Raw genomic sequence first — 20,299 nt, forward strand, 5'->3', positions numbered from 1 at the left:
AACTGAGCTGCTCTCCTTTAACAATTACAAGACACCTCTCGAACAGCATATATCGATGAAAAACACCACCCTACCTGAGAATTCTACCTTCAAACTCCTTTTTTGGGACTATTTTACCATATTTTACTTTGTCGGCAATATGAACTGGAACAAATAGATAGAGGACATTGCAAAGACTGCTGCAAAGATAGTGGGTTCTCTTTATCGAGCTAGAAGACTACTCACACCTGAGAGTACCCCGTACCTCTACAAGGCCACCATTCACTCATGCATGGAGTGTTGTTGCCACATCTGGGCTGGTGCATCTACCACTAGCCTCTCCATCTTGGATAGGGTTCAAAAAACAGTTGTCAATCTAATCGTTCCCACTTTGTCAACTAAGCTCCAGCTTTTGTCCCATCATCACAATGTTGCATCTTTGTGCATGTTTAATGGAATGTATTCTGATGAACTTGTTGCACTTGTACCTCGTACATATCCCCGACAAACCCGTTCAACTATAAGATCTCACCCTTTCACTATTGAGGTCACTAGATGCCAAAAAGCTTTCTATTCTAATAGTTTCTTTGAACAGCTGGACTTTGGAATTCCCTTCCTGCTTTCCTGGTTGTACTGATATGCAGAAATTTAAATGTAACATCCGGCATCTTGCTAATCTTTCCTAGACATGGTCTCAAAAAGTAGCCTTTTTCGTCCAAGTGGTGATATGCCTTGTTATGAGTTAACGTTAAATAAATAAATAAATAGAGCTGGTAGAGTGTATATGTGAGTATATTTATCATACAAGTGAATGTTAGACATAAAAATAATATACATGAAAAGTAATTATAAAATGCATGCTGAATAGGTGTGGGAGGCTGGTATATGGATCTGCAGCATAGATTTCCACATAGAGGTCAAGGAGTCCGGAGTCGGAGTCTAAGATATCAAAGGAGTCGGAGTTGGCATTTTAGGAATTCAAGGAATCGGAGTTTCACCATCCAACTTCGCAACCCTGGTTTTGACTAAGACCTGATCGTTGTCGCCGTCATGATAAAATAATTAAGAAATACACTTCTGTATTTTGTTAATTGCTTTTTGTAGAATAATCAAAAGAACTGTAGTTGTCAATAACACACAACAACAATAATAATAATAATAATAATAATAGCAGCAACACTTACCAAGGGTCCAGCTTATGTACAAGACTGACACCAGATTGAGCTGGACTGAGGGCTTGTATTTATGTACAAGCATATCCAATCAGGTGATTCAGCCAATGATAATCCAAAGAATAGACTGGCCCATGTGTGCACAATGGAATCTCCCATTGTGCCATAAATAGTTCTCCTCTTTCATGAGAGGTAACTTTAGTCTTTGCCAAGTTATCCACAACTTGAACGCTGACCGAAAGTCCACTACACAATCCAATACTTTTGTTTGTGTTTTTTTTTATCAGAGAAATCGTAATATAAAAGACGCAAATATTTGAGAGCTAAACTCTTCAATATCTAATATGAAAAGCGACAGTTTGAAACATCACCAACGTTCACATAGTGTGTTTAATGGCAAAAAAAAAAAAAAGAAAAACTAATTTTCTTGATGTTTTGACGAAGACGTTGATGAAGGGAGATTCTTATCGTGGATTTTAAACTTTGTATAAGAACGCAAATGGGTTTTCATGATTTTCTCTCTTGTAATTTTCGATCTTACATGTTTGAAATAACCTAAGCAATAAATGAATTTGACGCCGGGCACAATGTTTGTTAGTGATGCCATATTTTAATGTAAGTAAGCGTTCATTTATAAAGCAAAGAACTGCATTTTAGAATATGAGAATATTCAGAGCTTAGCTAATCAGAATGGATGGACTTTGGCGAGGGAGCTTTTATTATTTATGAATTGGAAATGGGAAAGATTATCGTATGTATCTGTAAGCCAGTTATGGTCGGTATAATCACAGAACATGTAGAATTCGTATCCAGTGACAACTGGTAGCAGTGGTAGGACTAAATATTTAAAGAGAAAAATAGGAACTCCTTCCTCTAGAGATGTTGCGATTGTGGTGGTGTTGCTCATAGGATGCAATGTAACGTTTTATTATCACGACTGAATGTGTCTAAAATGGTGTTTGAAAGCTAAATAAGATAGTGGTTGCCACCTATAAAGCAATAGCAAAGACCAACTTGCACAAAGTTTTACTAGATGTATATAAACAATTAAAAAGACGAAAAAAGATAGGCTTAATTGACGTAGAAATTGTACAGGTGTTTTGATAAGTTTTTTTATCCAGAAGTTTGAGACTGTTGCATTAGGCCAAGAAGATGCACAAGATATACAAAATAATCAGAACTATCAATTGAATCTGCCATGAAAAGAAAAATTGATCATTAAAATAGCTCGATTGTTCTGCAATCAAAACTGTCAAAAATGATAGAGTTGTTTCCCTTGGTAAAAATAAAATCAATAAGTCGTAGCTTCATTTGAGAAGCCTTTATTTGCTATATCTACCACCAAAGCATTTCAATTTTGATACAAATAATTTGACCATTTCCAAAACAATTCAAATCAGAATTCCATTTATCTTTTTCAATCTGGATGACATGCTAAGAATTGCAAGTAATTTATTCACTTTTCTATTATTGGAAGAATACTAACAAAGGAGGGTGCTTGTATAAAGAAAGGCGACAGATCAATTTTGATTTAAGTTTACAGAAACTGTGGTCATAACTCGAATTTTAAGGAGTATATTTTAGATTAATTTCAATTTGAGAGTTCCAATATGAATGCTAATACATTAAATGTCAAAGATTTACTTTATTTTTCAATGGATATTATTTTTCAATGGATACGGCCAAATTGGTCAGTTTTCTACAATCACAGAAAATATTGGCTGGTGAGATTAGTTGTTCTTGTAAAGAGAGAATTGTACTCCGTTTCAATATTTTAGACACTAGAACTGGAAAATATCCACACATATGTACATATGTTGCTTATTGTTCATTATTTAATGTAATTACTTTTTATTATTTACAAAAAAATAAATTTGTTGTTTAATTAAATTAATATTTCGGAACTGATCTTTTTTTTTTTTTTTTTTTTTTTAAATCTCCCTTGTTTGATCAGTTGCTTTTCTTTGCCTAAGTATCCAACGGAGAAAACACTTAAAATTTATCCTTCAAGCCTGAAAAAGTGGTACTTGTACAGTTTAATCAAGACATTAAAAAAAAAAAATGAAAATATCGAGGAAAAAAAAAAAAAAATGTTATATTCTATGTATCCATTATGGAAGGAAGTTCTCTGAAAAATATTTCACTTAAATAGTTTTTTTTTTTTTTTTTTTTTTTTTTTACAGCGAAAAAACAATTTGTTATGATACCGATCAAAAGGTAGCCATGTTTTGATTTTTAGTCGTGTGCAAGCGACTCTATAAGTCTATCTGTCGGTCCGTAACACTTTTGTGCTTGGCCTTTTTGGTTAAGATCAAAGGGCTGTTCCTAATAGATGCTGTTCTTAGCTTTTTAAGCTTTTCTTGGACTTTTGGCTGAGGATGAATCTGCTAGTGAGAGGGAGAGGAACTCAACCTCACCACTCCCCGGTTCATTCAAAAGAATAAAAAAGAAAAGGAAAGGGGAAGAAAAGGCAGCCCCCACTCCCTGTGAGCATACACCACCTCTAACAACACAACCCACTTCCACCCCCCATACACCATACTGCACCAACACTAGACACCGCACTAACACCAACACCAACATCAGACACCGCACCAACACCAGACACTGCACCAACACCAGAAACTGCACCAACACCAACATCAGACACCGCACCAACACCAGACACCACACCAACACCAGACACCACACCAACACCAGACACCACACAGACACTCGTCCCCACACCAATGCAAATTGAGCCGCCATCCCAGAAAGAAAAGAATGAACCCGGGAGGGAGAGAGACCCTTCAGCTTCTCCCACTTACGGACTCACTCCAACAGGGACTCTCGCCCTCGAAACGAGAGAGGAACTTTGTTTTGTAGACCCCCTGTCTGTGGCAATGGGCTTACCACACCGGCAGAGAAAAAATTTAAAACCTCTGCTGGACTTCCAACAGATAGGGGGAAAAGACGTTAATGTCCCCTCTAATTTCCCGGACGCCCCACGGCTAACAACTTTCGTCAGGCTTCCTGAGGCCTGCAAAACCAACGTGTGGACAATGCTGGAAGCCGCTGAAGGGGCTGGTCCGGGAATTGAACTGATTAGGAAAAATGACCCTTCCCTTGAGGAACTCGCAAAACAATGCAAGGGAAGGGTCCCAGTGTTGGTCCATCCGTCACTCTATAGGGCCCTTAAATTGACTTACCCTTTGGATGTCGGCGGCATTGTGAGAGAAGGTCAGGACATGAAAAATCTGACCATCTTGAGCATTGCACACAACGTCGGTGTCCTTTCCCCGGCTGACTTCGGAGCTAAGTGTAACACACCTTAAGGTAGGTACCATGGCTTTGAATTTGGCTAGTCTGAATGCGAGGGGCTTGAGATCATCGGGCCGGGCGGCTCGCCTCCGGCACGACCTCTTGTCCCTGAGAGTGGATGTTGCTGCGATTCAGGAGACGCATTTTGTTTCCTCTGTGGACTGTCAGGTGCTGGCCCGAGACTTTGAGGTTTTCTCAGCATATGGTAGCTCGCGGGGGAAGGGAGTTTCCGTGCTGGTTAAACGTACCCTGTCGGCGACGGTCGACATTGTCCATAGAGATGCGGTGGGTAGGCTGGTTGTGGCCGATGTTGCCGTAAAAGATTCTGTGTTTCGGGTGATTGCGGTTCATGCGCCCGGCACCGCTTGTGAGAGAGTCTCATTCTTCAGTCAGCTTGACGCGTTTGTAGATTGTCGGAAGCGGGTAGTGCTAATGGGGGATTGGAATTCCATCTTAGACCCCAACATAGATAAGGTAGGAGGCGGAGCTAGAGGATCGGAGAGGTGCGAGTCCAGCCTGGCTGATCTGATGGCTAGATGCGGTCTGGTCGACAGGTTTCGGTTCGAGCATCCGGGGCGGGAGATGTGGACGTGGACCAATAGTGTTTCCTCCTATCCAAATACCTATTTGGACAGGATGTTAGTCAGGAGAGGCGAAGTAGACTTCTTATCTTGTCCCACGTTCACTTGGCTAGGCCAGACGGACCATAAATTAGTTATGGCCCGGCTGAAGCTAGGAAATAGGCCTAAGTTAGCGGGGTACTGGAAGTTAAACACCTCCCTTCTGGAGATACAAGACTTCCAAGATCAGTTAAGAGAATTGATTAAAAAGGCACTAGTGGGGGCGGTTACCGGGAGTAAGTGGTGGTTAGGTCTCAAAGCCAAGATCAGAAGCTTCTCCGTCAAGTATGCCCAGCGCCTCGCACTAGATAAGGCCAAGACGAAGAAGAAGCTAGAGCAGAAACTAGCCCAGGCTATGGGGGAGGGTGATAGGGTTAGTCAGGAACTAGCTAAGCAGGACCTTCTACGCGAGACTAGCGAGCGTTACGAAGGCCAAGTAGTTAGAGCTAGGCTTAGAAAGATAGGCAACGAAGCAGTCAATTCTGATGCAGACGTGCGCCGTGAGGTTTCTAGGCGTGGCTCGGACAAATACATTGCAAAAATCAAACATCCGAATGGACGCACCCTGGAATCGACTCGGGAGATCTGCGAGGGGTTTCGAGAACATTTCGAGGAGCGTTTTACGCAGCAGCCCGATCTTCCGGTCCTTGAGTTTAGCGACTATTTGGCCGACTCTCCCCGCCTCGAGGCGGCTAGTTGCGAGGGCCGGATGACGGAGCGGGAGGTCTTTACTGCGCTGAAGCAGGTCAGCTGTGACAGATCGCCAGGACTTGATGGTCTGCCATACGAACTGTACTTGAGGCTGTCGCCCATGTTTCTGCCTCTTCTGACGGATATGTTCAACCATTGGTTTGCTCAGGGATCCATCCCAGGGCAGGTGACCAAGGGAGTGTTCACATTGCTGAAGAAAGGTGACGGGCATGGAGGGGAAGAGTTAGACGACTACAGGCCCATAACTCTGCTAAACACAGAGTTGAAGATTTTGGCCAAGGTCCTGTCGAATCGGCTGCAGGTTGTTATCGACGAGTTGGTTGAACCGGAACAGAACTACGCTGTGAAGGGGAGATCGATTCAGAACAACTTGCACCTGATCCGCATGATCCTAGAGGGGGGAATAGATGACGACACGGAAGCCGCGCTGATAAACTTAGATCAGTCCAAAGCTTTCGATAGGGTCGACCATCGTTTCCTGGCATCTGTCTTAGAGGCCGCCGGTTTTAAACCGGACTTTTGCAAGTGGATCTCCATAATGTATCGACAGCCCATGGCTGTCGTGCAAGTGAACGGAAAGCGCTCGAAACCCTTTGTTATCTCTCGGTCGGTTCGTCAGGGTTGTCCGCTGTCACCCCTGCTTTATGTCCTGGCTTTGGAGCCTTTTCTCCGCAAGCTGAGACATGGGGAGGCAAATTCGGCCCTGCGCGGAATGGCTCTGCCTGGCGGCTCAGCTGCCAAGGTATCCGCGTTCGCCGATGATGTCACGATCTTCGTGTCGGGCTTCAGAGACATTGAGGTCGTGTCGGAGGCACTCACACAGTACGAAAGAATCACAGGGGCCAAGATAAACCGCAACAAGTCGGTAGGACTGCGGTTGGGCGCATGGAGTGGCAACGCAAACCTCCCTGCGCCCTTCAGCTGGACAGATGGCCCGGTCCGGATCCTCGGCATGTGGTTCGGACCGGGTCTCCAGCTTGACAAGAATTGGTTGGAGGTACGGTCAAAGGTGGAGGCTGCAGTCAATTCGTGGCTTCCTAGGAAACTTTCCTTAAAGGGTAGAGCTGAGGCGTGCGCCACTTACGTCTTTCCTCTCATCCTTTACCGACTGGCCGTACTTCCCCTGCCTGCACAACACCTAAAAGCTCTTGTCGAACTCTTGTCCTCGCTCCTTTGGGACAGAGGAAGACACTGGGTGAGCAGACAGGTCTGTATTCAACGTCCGTGTGAGGGAGGCTTGGGAATGCCGGACTTGAAGTGTCATCGAGATGCTGGCCTTCCTGAGCCACTATATGCAGGATGACCAACCGTGGCACCCCGTGGTTACTGCCGCCTTCCCCGACCTCGTTCTCGACCCTTCCATCGAGAGCCGTCGCAGGCCGCGGGGAGAATCTGCCTACATGAAAGAGTGCCGAGCCGCGCTAAAACGACTACCAAGGTCCAGTGACCTTGTGACTGCTACCCGTAGGGAACTCCACAGGGATCTAGTGAAGAGGGCCGCTGACGACCCGCTATGCGCGCGTTTAGGGTGGCAGCAGAGTGAGATCCGCTCCGCGTGGAGCTGGGCGCCAGGTTCGAGTCATCTGAACAATTCGGAGTTCTCTCTGACCTGGCGATTGGCCCGAAATGCACTTCCACTCAACAACATACAATGCAGTTCCGGGTTTTTGGAGTCGCCTGATTGTCCCCGTTGTGGGACAACGGCCGTAGAAACTACAGATCACGCTTTCTTTGATTGCCGCGAACTCCGCCAGTACTGGTCGTATGTCAGCAGAGTGACGGCTCGCATCGATCCTGAGCATCCTCGCCCAATTACTGTATCCAATGTTGTGGACAACGTGAGGCCGCCGTGGGACCGGGAAAGACAAATGGTCTACGTTACAATCCTGGCCGTGGCGAGAATGGTGATTTGGACGTCACGTCTGCAAGGTTGCCGGGGGGTGTTGTCTTTTTCTGATCAAGATCTGATCGCGTTTTTTAAACACCAACTACAGGTGAAGATCAGATGTGATAGAAGAAGGCTGCATCGCGCGGCATTTGACAGAAGATGGATACATGTGGCAAGTCTGTGTGTACGAAGAGGAGCCAAATTTGAATACGTGTTCCCCGCCTAGGTGTGGAACGCGCAGTTCTGTTAAGTAAAATTAAACAAGTAGTCTCTCAGCTAGCTGAGTGTGTGTTCCATCCCTCCCCGATTAGGAAGCCTCCAAGATCCCCATCCCCTCTTACCTGCAATTTTTGTTTTCACCCCTTCCTCTAAATTTTACCCATCTTGGAGAAAAAGAAATACAAACTAACCTCCATCCCTTACCCCCCAAAATTTTCTTTTCTCCATTCACCCCCATCTAGAGGGCATCCCCACCTAGAGACTGACCCGCAGAAGCGAGGTTCTTTTTACAAACCTAGTGGAACGGGCAGTCTATCAACTAGACGGGGTTGGGAGGGTCCTACTAATCACCTTTTGTTTTTTCTTCCCCCGCCCTCGACACAAATGAATTATTGTTACCATTTTATTATTATCTTTTTTGTTTTTACACGTCAATAAAAAATGTTTTAAAAATTGGGAGTTACTAGGACGTCCCCCAATATGAAAGGGTGAATGCGGTATTATGGTGAAAGAAGATACTAGCTGGGAGAAACTTTTGACTTTGTTTAGTTCTGGAGTGACAAGGATGACCAACGACCCCCAAAATCCCCCCTTTTGAGTTGGCCATGTGTCTAAGTTTTTTGTTCAACGTTAATTTTTAATGTATTTTTTAACATGAATAAAAGATTTAATATCTCAAAGTGTAGTATCTGTTCCAGCAGATACTACAAGCAAAGACCATATGTGGGGTTACCCCCACATATCAGACCTTGGTCAATGTAGGGGAAACCCTTCATACCAATTGTCACTATCCAGCTCCCCTATGCCCCGGGGAGTTGGTCCCCATTTCCTCACATTAAAAATCGGCCTTGTGCCTAATTTGGTCGGTGGGGGAGCAAATAAATACCCTTTTCTTGGCCTTTTGGCCAAGATCAAAGTGTAGTATCTGTTCTTACTACATGCTGTACTTATTGTGATATAAAGTGGGAGATCACTTTTCTGTATTAATTTAATGTAAAATGATCACCTATTTTACAACCAGTCAGTCTCAAAACCATTCAAGTCATTCTCCAGATCATTCAAGTTGTTTTTGAAGGCTTCCAGTTATTTTTTAAGCATTCAAGTCATTCTAAGTCATTTACTTTTTATTTATTTAATCATTTCAGCCTATTTTTCGGTCATTTTAGTTTATCTTTAAGAATTTCATGTCAATTCTACATTCACGCATTCATTCATTACACGAGAGCACGCGACTAATGGCTATGGGCCTTGTTAGGAAGAAAAGCTAGTATTTAAGATGGAGAGGGCGTTTCGGCACTTTAGACAGAGTTATCTCCTCATGACGTGTTCTAAAAACATGGCCGCCTCCAACACAGTCATAAAAACATGTTTTTCTGATGTAAAAAAAACTACTTGATCAAATTAAGTGAATTTTTCTTGGGGGGGGGACTTAAGTTCAAAATGGATGCGTACAATATAACTTTTTTTTCAATATTTTCATTTTTTAATGTCTTGATTAAACTGTACAAGTACCAAAAAAGTTGAAAGCAAAAAAATATAGAAGAGAAAAAAAGTGACAAGTATAAAAAATTGATTGGAAATTTTTTTTTAAGTTTCTTTTTAAAATAAAAACAGTGACAAATTCATACATGAATAGTAAAACTGAAAAATATAGGTAAAGAAGTGTGTGACTATGTTAATAAAAACCAACATAAAAAATTTTTTTTTTAAATATCTATATTGTGTGTCAACTTATGTAACTTACACATTATGTCTTTATTTACTATTGATCGATTATTTACAGAAATCCAATTTAATAGTACAAAATACCAAAAATTAATTAAAAATTAAATACAGCTTAATGCATTTCGATTTTTTACTAAACAAGTCAACCACTTTTGTTAGTAATTTTTTAAAAAATTAATTACTTTGTGACCCTTTCAGGTCAAAAAAGAATTTGGTAACACTGAACTAAAAATCATTTGAGCTGTAAAATTCTTATTAAATCCTCAGACATTTAATAAAAGGAGTTATCGTTTAATAAAAATGTGTTTCAATTATTAATTTAATGATCAAATGACTATTATCAATATATTAAGCTTCAACATCCATTTAAATGCTCGTGTGCATTTGACTACTTTTGAAATTGACTTCCAAGCTAACCTAGCTCATTATCTTAAGTTCATTCTTATTTTCTTTAATGTTTTTCTTGGCCTTCCTCTATAAACTGAACCTGCTACCTCAACTGAACTGTAGTAATGAAATGTAATAAATAAATAATAGTCAAAATCCTACTGAAAATAAATAATAGTCAAAATCCTACTGAAAATAAATAATAGTCAAAATCCTACTGAAAATAAATAATAGTCAAAATCCTACTGAAAATAAATAATAGTCAAAATCCTACTGAAAATAAATAGTCAAAATCCTACTGAAAATAAATAGTCAAAATCCTACTGAAAATAAATAGTCAAAATCCTACTGAAAATAAATAATAGTCAAAATCCTACTGAAAATAAATAAGTCAAAATCCTACTGAAAATAAATAATAGTCAAAATCCTACTGAAAATAAATAATAGTCAAAATCCTACTGAAAATAAATAATAGTCAAAATCCTACTGAAAATAATAAGCTAGTTCAATCAGAAGTTGATTGTACATTCTAAATTTGGTCAGATATAAAAAAAACAAAAAAAAACAAACGTGCCTTGATATGACTTATGTCTGACTAAATTTACTCAGACACAAGTTGAGCCAACCAAGCATCACATTGTGACTCAAACTTTCTTGCGTTTCTTTCTTTTTCGACCCATTCTGAGTCGCTCGACATGTCCGTCTTGTCTGAATTCAGAAGGCAAAGTACACTTGCATGTGGACGAAAAGATATCTGTTCTCTTTTTCATGCATTGTTTTCTTTCACACAAACTGAATGACACCGTAGGCGTTACCGTTGACTAACTGCTGCATTCGACATACGTTAACCTTAACCTCTTGAACTCTTTTTTTGCATTAACTAACCTGCAAAGCAACTCACGATTTCCAACATGCTGGTGTAACCCGGGACATATTATATATCACTAAGTAGAGTTCAAAACACAAAGGACTTACTATAAAAAAATCCTTTATGATTTTAAAAAAGGAAAATAAAATTTTTTTTAATTTAAAAAGGATTTTTTTTCTTTCTTTTTTGACTGATTTATTTATTTATTTATTTTTTTTTTTTTAACATTTCCACTTTCATTATAATTGTCAATTACTATTTAAAAAATTAAACTAACAAAAAAGTAAATAAAAAGATTTTGTATATATAAAAATTTGTCCATGACAAACCCAGGAGATCACCCAACTTGAAGTTGCTTGAATAGTGATTCAACAGCAACAGCAATTAGTAGTACATATTTACTAAAACCGCTACTGAACACATGTTAATGATAGAGAATATTTCAAAAGAGCTGGATAAATTGATACTTTTCAATCTTTTAAAATGATATTTTAATCATACATCAATCCACAAATAATGCAGACAAAATGACAGTTACTAGTTTGGATTTAAACAGCAAGAAATCATTTTAAACCAGTTTTCATTGTAACCCCAGTAGCTTATGAGAAAGTACACTAGCCACTGTCTTTTTTTTTTTTTTTTTAACTCGATCTGACCTGCTTCTGTTATAACCATTTAGGTATACTAGCGGCTCTATGCAAAACTCTGTTTTAGTGATGTTGCAAGCAGAGGACCAGTAATAATCTGCAAATACAAGTGATAACTAATAATCCCGTATCATTTGTTGTGATTTGCACTGACTACATTTAATTTTAGTGACATTTACCCTAATGGGTAGGAGATGGTTTCCTTCATGATGTGTACCACATGTCAAACTATTAATGTAGTATTCATCATAAAGTTTGTTTGAGAGAGTGTGTGTGTGTGTGTGTGTGTGTGTGTGTGTGTGTGTGTGTGTGTGTGTGTGTGTGTGTGTGTACTAGCAGGGAGACACGACATTGTCTGGGATTGAATGAGGATCAACAAATGTTCCACCCTTTCATACTTTTATTGTCATTGAAGTCAGTGAAATTGCTTACTTGTCAATCAAGCCAATTAATTGCCTGCTCTAATCAGAGACCCATCATGGTGCACCAGGAGAAAGCTTCACATGCCTCTCTGCACTGAATTAGTCCACAATACATTGTATTCCACACTACATTGGAGAGAACCTACTGTTGATTTTATAAAATTATTTTTATATAATGGCTTGAATTAAGTTTAAAATGTAAAATTCAAGTATCATGGTTCAATTGTGCTCTAAACAGAAACAATCGTTTTGAACTTGCCTCTATCTTATCAAAGAACCAACTGGGCCTTTCTGCGAGTGCAATGATAAAAATTCTTTAAGGCGATTGCGATATTAGGCTGTACAAGGTATTAACTTTGGTCGAAATTGAACTTCCTGCCTTAATCGTTTATTTTTTTTTCAATTATCAATAATTATCAAAGATATTTCGGACAAACTGATACAAAACCTAAGAACACTCTTAGACATATCAAGTACATTTATGTGAACTTTCAAAAAAAATCAGCAGAGCCGTTTCAGAGTCCATAGGCAACGAACACAAAATGCCTTTTATCTCTAAGTAGAGATAATGGGCAAACTTGTAAACAGGCAACAATTTTTAATCAGTAGGTTCTGGCTTCTAAGCATACTTGTGCGCCAGTTAAATCCTCAGACAGAATCAGCCTTTTCAAAATTAAAGATGTCTACTCTAAGAAATAATATCACCTCAAATACCTTTGCAATTTAATTATGTGATTGTTTTTTTCTTTTTTTTTCAAGCATTTTAATCTGAAAAAGTAAACTTAATATGCTCACTCAATGTTTTAATTAGAAATATTCTACATCTCAGTTTTCGTGGTCCTTTTCTGTTTCAGGCATTATGAGTGACAATTTTTTTTTTTTTTTTTGTAATTTGAGTAAAATTTCTTTAAAATATCTGCATAAAAAAAAAAAAAAAAAAAAAAAAAAAAAATTGATAGAGAAATACACTGAAAGTGAAATATTTTCATAATGCCATTGGAGCTGTGCTGTTTTCTGACAGTGCCCATGTGTGTGAGACAAATGTAAATAAAAATGATGGTCAGGATTGTTGTTGTTGTTGTTGTTGTTGTTGTTAAGATGGTTAATATTTTTTTGTGAGTATTTAAGAAGTCAGTTGCTAAACATTGGAACTTCAGTCTATCCAACCCTGCAAAAAAGCAAAACAGTCAGTGCATAGCAGGTGTCTGGTGGAGAGTATTCGACTAGTTGCAGGTTTCTGAATAGTTTCTAAGCAATGTTCTGAGTAAGAGTGAGAGAAGAGAGACTAAGGATTTCAATTTTAAAAGTATAGTTGCAATTATAACTGTATGCAGTTTTAAATAAATAGATGGTTAACAGATGTTGGTTAACAAGGGTATCTCCAAGTAATGCCAAGACACCTTCTGACAATTTCACAAATGTGCTTTGTCTAATGCAAATCGCTGTCACATTCATAAGTAGACTTCTTGGTAATTTATGAAGATCAGTCATGGAATAATGGAAAAAAAAAAAATGTTTATCCATTTTAAATGCTTTTATGTTTTAGCTTTCATTCTATATTACTAAATGGGGAATTGTCTCCATTAAAAATCCAGTTAGTATTATGCATCTAAAATTGAGAAAAGCACACTTGAAAAGTGTCAACCTTATATGAAAGAAGCCAAAGCAAAAAAGAAAGAAAAAAAATGGCCTCCAAATTTGAACGGATGTCATGTTTATCTGACAACAAAACTTTAATTTTAACTCTAAATGATTCCTTGCGAGGTAGGTCAGTCATATAAATTAACTAGACTTTTTAGCTTGTTATAAACAGGCCAAAGTTATAGCCTCTTGACTTAGAATAAGTGCTTTATGCCAAATTGCTGATTGAATATAGTTAAATTTGTGCCCATTTTTGCATTAAATATTAATCCTTATTAATCCCTAACTATACATCGAATGGATACCATAATACTTAGTTCGCTTCACTTTATCATAACAAAGGTCCCTATAAAATTTTAATTAGATTGGCCCGTCCAGTAATTTGCAAGTAAATGTGGTATTGTGGTGACTAATCCCTATTAATCCCAAATTATGCATTAAATAGATACCATAATCATTAGTCCACTGGACCTTATAACAAAGCCAGAAAAGCCGAGTAAATTCTGAGAAAAAAATGGAATTGACAGATAGACAAACTTAGAGCAATATAGATAATATTTAACGAACAACAACAACAACATACAACTACTTTTAATGCCTAAACAGATTTTTTTCTTGCGCTCTTCCATGGCCACAATCTTTATAAATTATCAACTTCTTGATATTCATGCTGTGGAGAAAGTACGTGTGCACTGATTTTTCCTCACAAAATGCATGGTGGTACACATGTCCTCAGCTAGTTTCAGCTACCATGTGATGTATTGCTGCATTATGTCTCAGTATGATTGCAAAAACAATTGATAGAATACAAGATCTTTCCTTTTTATCTCAAGGTACAACTTTATGTGCTCTGCAGGTTTCAGAATTGTAGCATTCTTTAGATTGACATCTGTCATTAATATATGCAACAAGCAGAAAAGACCAAAAACAGATGCTTGTTGTACACCAGATGGCATCCTAGAGCCGGAATTACCTCTTTTCAATAGAGAATGAAGGATTTCAACCAGTTAAAACAATCAGCGTTAACACCCATTGCAGATAGTTTTGCCATAAGTATTTTGTGTGGCACAGAATTTAAAGCAATAATTATCCATGAGCCACTACCAATGGGTAACCAAGTAAGTGAAATTAAGTACGATAAAACAGTTTCAAACTGTCAGATGACATGCAACAGATGGGGGAATATTTACCAGTCGGGGTTTTATAGAACATCTTTCATTTTCTTTCATAATATTAAAAGGAGAATAGGGTATCTTTTTATACTAGTATTGCATCAAAAATCTATCATAACAATCAAAATAAATCAAAACCGAATAATTTAAATAAAAATTTCAAATTTGCTATCAAGCAAATATTAATACCACCTGTACTTGTTAAATTAACTCTCTCTCATATATATATATATATATATATATATATATATATATATATATATATCCGTATTTGTGTGTTTGTTTACAATGACTTTATAGCAGATTATGAGGTCATGTATGGCTTCATAGCAGACGCCAGCATGTATGACGACATATTTGGGGGCAAAGATTCGCCAAGCAACACCGGGCAGTCTACTAATAGAACATATTTTTATTGAGACATCATTACCTATATATAGGGCATAATAACATTGAAACACCAATTCTTGTTAGATCACTAAAGTCAAGCAACGTTGAGCCTGGTCAGCATCAGATGAGTGACAATTTGGAGATAACAGGTACTATATACAAGAGGACACTTCCCTGCAAGAACTGTAAAAACCTAACATCGTCATTTCCCCTGATGGAGATATGAAAGTGACTGGGGATTGCTTAGGAATCTGCTATTCTCATAAAACTTCCCCATTGGGAGGAAGTCGGTTCAACATGCTTAGAGTGAGTGACACTTCAGATTGTGTCTCAAACATACTGGCCTCCATTAACTCACTGAGTTGGCACTGGGGAAGGCCTAAAACAATTTTGTCTCAAAGAAATGTCTTTCAAAGGAAATCTGTTGAAATTCAGGCTGTGTATTTTTAATGTTGGAAGTTTGCGAGGAAGGTCAGGCTGTTATACATCAAGGACCCTACATCAGTAAGTAATGATTAAATTATCTAGTATGAATTTTGGCAAGGGTTACATTAGTGTATTTCAAGGATGACCTAGCAGCAAACAGAAATATATCAAGCTGCAGGTGGCGTAATTCAAGCAAGGATCAAAGGTTAGTTTCCTAGACAAAACACACTAGAAATGCAGGTGTCAAATGATATGACAGGTGGCATCCCATGTTCAGGCGAAAGAATAGTTTTCTAGCAGTTGAGAGCGATACAGAGGAGATGCATCCGATGATGTAGAAAAATCTCAGTTAATGTTGCCTCAAAACTATGCCCGTACGTCACTCAACCTTAAGACTAAGTTAGAAGAATAAGTAATTAGTCATATTGGTCTCTCCTCCCATGAACAACCTCTTTCTCCAATAAAACCTTTAAACCCCCAGCAAGTCTCCATTGTGTTTTCATGCATGAGTAATTTTGTCCGTCTAGCTAAACAGAAGGTCAATGGCAATAACCATGAGAGGATCACAACCCACATGGAAAAGCGACAATTAAAAGAATGAAATACCAATACCAGGGCATGTATGTATAAAGACAGTCTTTTTTTTAATTGCTCATGGGTGAAAACAAAATGTGCAAGGTACGTGTTTATGAAAATGACTATATGCAAACTTTTGAGTAACGTAAAATGTTACAAGTCTAACAGCATGTAAAGTAGATATGATGATGATGATAATGAAACAGTATATGAATAAATTTCCTCACAATTCTTTTTTTGGTACTTGTACAGTTTAATCAAGACATTAAAAATGAAAATATCGAAAAGTTATATTGTACGCATCCGTTTTGGACTGAAGTTCTGAAGGTAGCCAGGTTTGGATTGTTAGAACACACCACAGGGAGATAACTCAGTCTAAAGTGCCGACACCAGCCTCCCCATCTTAAATAATAGTTTTTCTTCTTAAAAATCGAAACATAGCTACCTTTTGATCGGTATCATAAATTGTTTTTCGCTGTGTAAAAAAAAGAAAAAAAAAATACCTGATCAAATTAAGTGAAAAAAATTTTCAGGAGAACTTCATTCCATACCGGATTCCAATATTTTCATTTTTTAATGTCTTGATTAAACTGTACAAGTACCCTTCCTTTTTTTTTTTTTTTTTTTTTTTATTACAGTGTTCTTTACCTTTCTAAGAAAATAAGTATACATGAGGCATCTTACCTTCTGGAATGTTTTTCGTAATCATAATCTCTGCTGGTTTTCCTTTTCTTAGATCTGTAATATCCATAATCATCATCATAGGAAGATTCCCGACTGGGAGATCTGTGTCGTCGACGTGACTTAGGCATCTGCAAAGAACAGATAATGATAATAAGACACTCCAAATTGATACAGTGATGACTAAGGTAAAATAAAAAATTTGAATTATAATTAAAGTGAATAAAAAAAATGCACATTGTTATTTGGTCATGAAAAACCATGTAAATGAACGGCTTCAAATTTTAAAACTTTTTGAATAAACAATTTTACATATTTATTATACTCATAACCAATTTTTTACTGAAAATTATAAAAAAGGAACTTTAGCTCCATAAAAATTTACATTTTTTTTTTTTAAAAACCCAAACCAAGGCATATTGCCGGTTAGAATAGGCTACTATTTGGAATCATGTCAAACAGGGGACTGTGAGAAATTGAACAGCAAGATGTCTGCTCACATTACACTTAAACTGCTGCAGGTTAATACAATAAGGGAAGCAGGAAACAGAGAGGGAATTCCAAAGTCTAGCAGTCCGTGAGAAAGAAACAGAATAGAAGGCTTTCTGGCATCTACAGACCTCAACAGTCAAGGGATGGGATTTTGCTACTTGTTTGCTCAGTTGGGAGTATGTACACAGAGGGGGCACAAGTGCTATGAGTTCATCAGAGCACATGCCATTAAAGTATTTATAAAGCAGGAACAAAGATGCAACATTGTGATGATGGGAGAGAGGTTAGAGTTTTGCCGATAATGCAGGACCTAGTGATGGATGCATCAGCTCAGATGTGGCAACAATACTTTATGCATGGGTGAATTGTGACTTTGTAAAGATATAAGATACTCTCTGGTGTAAGTAATTTTCTAGAACAGCAGAGGGAGCACACCTTCATTGCAACAGCTTTAGCAATATTCTCAATGTATTTGTTTCAATTCATGTTGCTTATGAATGTTAAGCTGAAGAATTTGAAAGTTGAGCTCTCCGGTAAGATGCCATAACAATCGGTGCTTGAGAAGTTTTTTTTTTTGTTATTAAAAAGGAAAATAGTTGTTAATGATTTAAAAAATAAAATATGTCACTGATACAAGTATCACAAATCACTGAGCAGCTTAAACTGCACTTGTATAGCAAAAGTAATTTTTCTTTTAAAGATGAAGATATTTATAAACTAGCAGGCTGCCCAGTTGTTCTTGGTCGTAAAATATGCTTAAATTATATTTTAATTCATGCATATTTCATAGAGCCAATTCTCTATCAATTATTATATTGTACCTCATGTATAGCAGTGATTTCAGAAGTAATAAAACATAAATTTTAGAAAAAAAAAAATTGACTTAGGTGCCATGAGCTAGGATCTAAACCAAAACATAAATGTCTAACCTCACCCGTAAGCGTATGACCTCAATCCATACATATATTTAAAAAAAAAATTTTTTTTTTAAATATATATATATATATATATATATATATATATATATATATATATAATAAAAATAACCTTGTTTAACCTATAGCTTTTAATTAACACATGCACAGAAATAAATGGGTCAAGCCAAGGTTAATGTTACTTATTTTTATTTTTTTATATTTTTTCTCAATATTGACCATCTGGCAACTATTCTACCAGCTAAAATCCTAATTGAAAGTGTTCCGCAGGTCCAAATCCTGAATAAATAATTAATTAAAGTTTGTTTTGCGAAGAATATGCAAATTATTTAACCTTTATTTTGTCTCTCGCATGTCCATGACTGAGTATATTAAGTTCATTTTAATAATTTTTAAATAGAAAAGGTAGGTTTTTAATATTCATAAAGTGCGACAACAAACTCAAGTTTATATATCTATATATATATAAAAGGCAAAGGAGGTGCGCTCATTTCTGTATGTCCAGCAAAGGCTTTTTTCGTGCGGGGGGGGGTATACCATGTTTTAGAACTTTTTATATAATCCCTAGATTATAATATCTACGATTTGCGAAGGGACGTCATCTCTAGATTTATTTTGATCGATTTTTATAAAATTCACACTATTCCACCCTCTCGCCTATTTTTCGTATGAAAGCGAAACTAATTGAAAGCGAAGGCAGCTTTCCGACTTTTCTGCAAGAGAGCCAGAAAGCAATTAGCTTTGATCAATGTGAGAGAAACTCCTCATATCATTATATTCATTTGGACACTGTTTTTGTGGGAAGCTGGTTTTCCCAAACATCGTGGGGAAACAAATAAATGAAACGGCGGAAAGCTGAACTGGCCTTCAGCCAAAGTTTATTTCTGCACCTGCGTGAACTCATTCACTTAACAAGTCAACTTTTTGATTGACATCGCTAAATTTGGATGCTTTTCACTTCCTATGGCCTCATAGTGTAGCGGTAAGAGGTCACGTTTTCTTTCACTTTCTTTTCCGCTTTTGCGTCATAGATTAAAGCCTGCCTGACTACTAACACTTTTTTTTCTTTTACACCGCCAAATACCTGGGCAACATTGGGTACCTCTGCTAATCCATATATATATATATATAAAATGAACTCATTTTTTCCCCTATGATTTGGACCTTAATAGGATTAAAAATCAAAACATTTCATGCGAATGTAATATGCACAAACTGCAGCACAATATCTGAGGTGTGTTATATACATATTACCTCTCCACTTCCTCGATAATCGTAGATTCCTATATTTTTTCTGCTGAGAGTTAACTGCCACAATCGGTTAAAATCAATGGAAGTAGTAAAATCTTTTCTCTCTAATTAATTCCTCCTTCCCCCGCTACCACTTACAGTTTCCGGATCGTTCACAAGGGACAGTTACGAAGGAACACCAGTTTGGGTTTTCTTTACTTCGTAGTTGCTTAAAAAAACTGGAATGGAATTTTACCGTGTCTTTCCATTCTATGCTTTCTACTGGGTGAGACGCACCATGGACTTAACCGAACTGAAGGGTTATTTATGCCAGTTTTTTTTTTTTTTTTTTTTTTTTTTTTTTTTCGCTTTTCGCTACGTTTGTTTGCTTTTTCGCACACATTCATCATTTTTTTTCCTTATTTTTGCTTTTTGTTCTAATTTCTTTTTTAAAGAATTTTTACATTTGTTTGCTGTTTTTTTTTTTTTTTGGTTTTATCCGATTTTTTAAAGAAATTTAACATCGTTTTTTTTTTTTTTTTTAAATATTTAAACAGGGTTATTACTTCACTTATTCTTTACCCCCCCCCACACACACACACACCTCCAAACACCCGGGCAACATTGGGTACCCCCGCTAGTACTAAATATAATTGAAAATGCTTCTAAAGTTAGATTTCATTATGTGAAGTTTTAAGTATTTTTAGAGATTAAAAGTTGAAAAAACAAGTACAAATCAGACAAACACTATAAACAGTAGACAATGCTTTCATTTTGATATAATTTTAACTCAAAATACGAACAGGATATTGTTAAGT

The 20,299-nt window shown here is 37.5% G+C and overlaps 1 protein-coding gene and 1 pseudogene across 23 annotated transcripts in view; one reads left to right on the forward strand and one right to left on the reverse strand.

The window, feature by feature from the left end:
* The window catches only part of LOC145243422 (dual specificity protein kinase CLK2-like), a 196,553-nt gene that overhangs the window by 127,061 nt on the left and 49,193 nt on the right, over nt 1–20,299 (reverse strand). For all 23 annotated transcript variants that reach the window (XR_013862879.1, XR_013862871.1, XR_013862872.1 and 20 more), the window contains exon 2: nt 16,828–16,955. Coding sequence is in view for 14 of the 23 variants with exons in the window: in XM_080106300.1 (XP_079962426.1) it covers nt 16,828–16,955 (128 nt within the window). In the remaining 9 variants the exon portion in view is untranslated. The remainder of the gene's footprint in view (nt 1–16,827; nt 16,956–20,299) is intronic.
* Nucleotides 8,774–8,900, forward strand: LOC145244057 (U2 spliceosomal RNA; annotated as a pseudogene).

The sequence above is a fragment of the Euprymna scolopes genome, chromosome 22, assembly GCF_053919585.1.
Source record: "Euprymna scolopes isolate OS-2025 chromosome 22, ASM5391958v1, whole genome shotgun sequence".
NCBI classification, from domain to species: Eukaryota; Metazoa; Mollusca; class Cephalopoda; order Sepiida; family Sepiolidae; genus Euprymna; species Euprymna scolopes.